Source organism: Gavialis gangeticus, unplaced genomic scaffold, assembly GCF_001723915.1.
Source record: "Gavialis gangeticus isolate Ggan-Ray unplaced genomic scaffold, GavGan_comp1, whole genome shotgun sequence".
Taxonomy (NCBI): domain Eukaryota; kingdom Metazoa; phylum Chordata; order Crocodylia; family Gavialidae; genus Gavialis; species Gavialis gangeticus.
The window spans coordinates 101,763,208-101,766,639 of NW_017729024.1; the positions used below are offsets into that span (position 1 = coordinate 101,763,208).

The 3,432-nt window shown below is 38.4% G+C and overlaps 1 protein-coding gene across 1 annotated transcript in view; it reads left to right on the forward strand.

The window, feature by feature from the left end:
• The first annotated feature begins 309 nt into the window (after positions 1 to 309).
• TMEM2 (transmembrane protein 2) overlaps positions 310 to 3,432 on the forward strand; it is a 72,688-nt gene continuing 69,565 nt past the window's right edge. The window contains exon 1 of the mRNA XM_019517466.1: positions 310 to 657. Within this exon, the coding sequence (XP_019373011.1) occupies positions 327 to 657 (331 nt within the window). The 5' untranslated portion in view covers positions 310 to 326. The remainder of the gene's footprint in view (positions 658 to 3,432) is intronic.

Consider the following 3,432-nt stretch of genomic DNA (forward strand, 5'->3'; position numbering starts at 1 on the left):
ACAATACCTGGTAAACCACTTAAAACACATATTTCTACAGCATTGTAAATTGAAATATTTAGTCATTCAATGGTATATTATACAAATTGAAATATTGAGTAATTCAGTGGTATATTTTGCAAAGGGCTACTTTTTCTCTAGTACAGCCAAATAAATGCTTGCTAATATATGGTAAAGAAAGAAGGTTCTAGTCATGTAGCAGCTTAAGCTCTATGATTCATTATTCTATATTTATGTAGAATAATGAATCATTATTCTTTATATTCTAGAACTTGTAATTTATTCATTTATTTATGTTATTTCTTGTGCTCCAGCAGCTTTATAACATGCACGACACTGATCCCAGGGGGAGTTCCCCTGTTTTTCTTCAGCCTCAGAATGGGAGTAGTCACAGGTCTTCCGGCTACGTTCCAGGAAGAATTGTTCCTCTCCGTCCAGCACCACCTCCAAAGAGCCAAGCATCAGCCAAATTTACCTCTGCAAGACAAGAAGCCCATGCAACGCTTGCATCTTTACCGGAGGAGCAGCGCCATCAAGCAGAAGCCAGCAGAAAGAAAAGACATAAAAATACTCTCATATGCTTTGCCATTTCTAGCTTTTCATTTTTTGTTGCACTGGGAATTATCTTGAAAATATCTTCAAAATATGCTCCCGATGGTAAGTTCTTGTGCACATAATGTCACATTAAATGGTTCACTCCCTGTGAATGTAGCTTTCCAAATTTAGCTTTGCTTTTTAATGTTATAAGTTAAGAACCAAATAATATTTTTTACTTCAATATTTATAATTTAATAATACTAGTTAAATAAAATGCCTGAGGGTAGAGAAGCTTAACTGTTTGTAGGATCGCTATGAAATATTGATAGCTTCAGCTGCTTTTATAAATTCAAGGGTAAAGGTCAGGGCATCGGGGACAAAAATAAATAGTAATGAGTTGGGTGGTAAAACTTTGTGTGATGTGCTCTACATTTGAAAAGACTAGCTGATATTTTATACTAATAAATGAAATACTTTCTGTTCCAAAGGTAAGTAAGGAGGAAGTTGCACAGCAAGTAAAGTTTTATATGTATTTAAATGAGCAGGGCAAAATTATTTACACCCAGCTGTTTATAAAGACATTGTCCAATAAGCTCTCTGACTTAACTAATTTTCGAACACTGGTCAAGTTCCAGAGGAACAGGGAAAAAAAGCAAATGTGCCAACATTCAAAAAGAGTAAACAGGATGATCTGGATAACTATAGGCCATTAACTTGACATCACTCTGGCAAAATCTTGGAAAAGCTGATGCAGAATGTAATTGGTGAAGGATGGTAGTAATATGTGAAGAGGAGCAATGTGGTTTTCATGCAAAATAGGACTTGTCATTTAACTTTTTCAAGCACGCTTAACATTTTTCTTTTTACCTAGTGCACTTAAACTTCTGAAAGGCATTTCACCTACTAGCATGCAATATTCTGGTTACAAAATCAATGCAATGTCTCTTGAATGAATTAAAAACTGGCTAGGTCATCTCAAAGAATGATGTGCCAAGTGGGGGTTTATGTTTCCAGGGAAGCTAATTCTAATGCTATAGGGGATTTTTTTTTTCCCTTGGCTCAGGTTATTTGGTATTTATTTCAGTAATCTGAAAGAAAATAAATAATTGATAGTTGTTAACGACAGTTCCGTTTTGACAGTGTGATCTGGCTATCTTGTCAATATTTGAAATATGTTCTTTAATGGAGCCATGTACAGACTTGTATATGTAGGTATTAGAAATAATAGTCTTGTTTGTCCTTTATCTTCTGTCATGGGAAAATAGGGACACTGAAAAGAACACTGACCCTGATGGGTGAGATTTAGAGGTGCACTGATACATCAGTCCAATATCGGATCAGCACCAATATAAAGAAAATTGGCTGTATTGGAAATCGGCCCGATGCGGCTGATAATTTAGCCGATAAGTGCCTGTGTGTGCGCACAACTGCAGCGCAGCATGCAGGCAGCAAGGAGCACAGTCGGGCAGCTTGTAGAGCTGTGTGCAACTGGGAAGTTACCATCCCACCTGGGCTGCTTCTGCCCCAACCCTTGCTCCAGTCCCTCCCTCACAATGCGGGGGTGTTGATCTGCCCCCGTACATGCCTTCCCTCCCCCTCTCCTTCCACCACAACAGGCTAACCAGCTGGATGCAGCTAGATCAGAAATCAGATTGGTATCGACTAATATGCCTCCTTAAAAATTGGCAATCGGCGCCCAAAATCTCTTTGTGCACCCCTACTGAGATAACTAACTATGATTGCTCTACTATAACGAAAGTAATAAGAACTCTTGGGGAGGCAATATCTTTTATTAGAACCATTAGATAATTGCAAAAAAAAGTCTTTATTTGTAAGTTTTCGGGCACATGCGCCATTCCTTGGGCATAGGAAAGTGCAAAGATTGTAAAATTTCTCCCAGGTGGAAATGAAAATTCATATTTCACAGGAGAGCTCTGTGAATTATGAGAGCAATTATTAACTTCATTGCTGAAAAACAAGAAAGATTTCTACACCTCCCTGCCTGCCATCTGATACTACCAGGGAAGAAATCCTACTTGTCTACACAACAAAGGACAGCTCACAAAGAGACTCTCATGAGCCCAGAGGGATAGTTTTCCAGCTTCTGCTTCCTCTGTGCAAAAATAAAGTTTATTTTTTTACCTTTGGGGACTTTTTATCATCTTAAACTTTCCCTGAGCCTGATGAAGGGTACATGAGCCCGAAAGCTTGCAGAAAAAGATACTTTTTGCAATTTCTCAGTTAGTCTAATAAAAGGTATCATTTTGGAACAAAGAGTTCTAGATTTTTGCATTTCTTTTTGTCTCAGACCAACACGGCTACCACATACATCCCTGCTGTGAAGTATGAATTTTTATTTCCACCTGGGAGAGATTTGACCCTTTGTGCACTCCTATGCCTGAGGAAGGGTGTGTGTGCCTGAAAGCTGGCAAATAAATAACTTTTTCTGCAACTGTCTAGTTGGGCTAATAAAAGATATCACCTCCCCAGGAGTTCTGATTACTTTTGCCTGCAGGCCAACACAGCTACAATTTATACCCCTATTATTACAAAGTGAGTCTTTGGATATATAAGCAGGGAAATAACCAATAGGCATAGCAAAGTTATATTACCATATTTATCTGAATCCAAAGCAACCTTGAATTTTTAATATGACCACCTCCAATACTTAGATTCTATATGTGGAAAACTTTTTTATAAATTTATTATAATTTTCCATGTATAGATGCTAATTATTGAGGGTTATCTTCAAATTCGTCTGCCTCACTGCTGCAGTGGGAAAAGCCATAATAGAGGGACAGGGGGAGAAGAGTCAAGCAAGCTGTCCCTTTGCTTCTCATACCCATACAGCTGCCCCTCTAGCACAGGGGTGGGCAATTATTTTGGGCAGAGGGC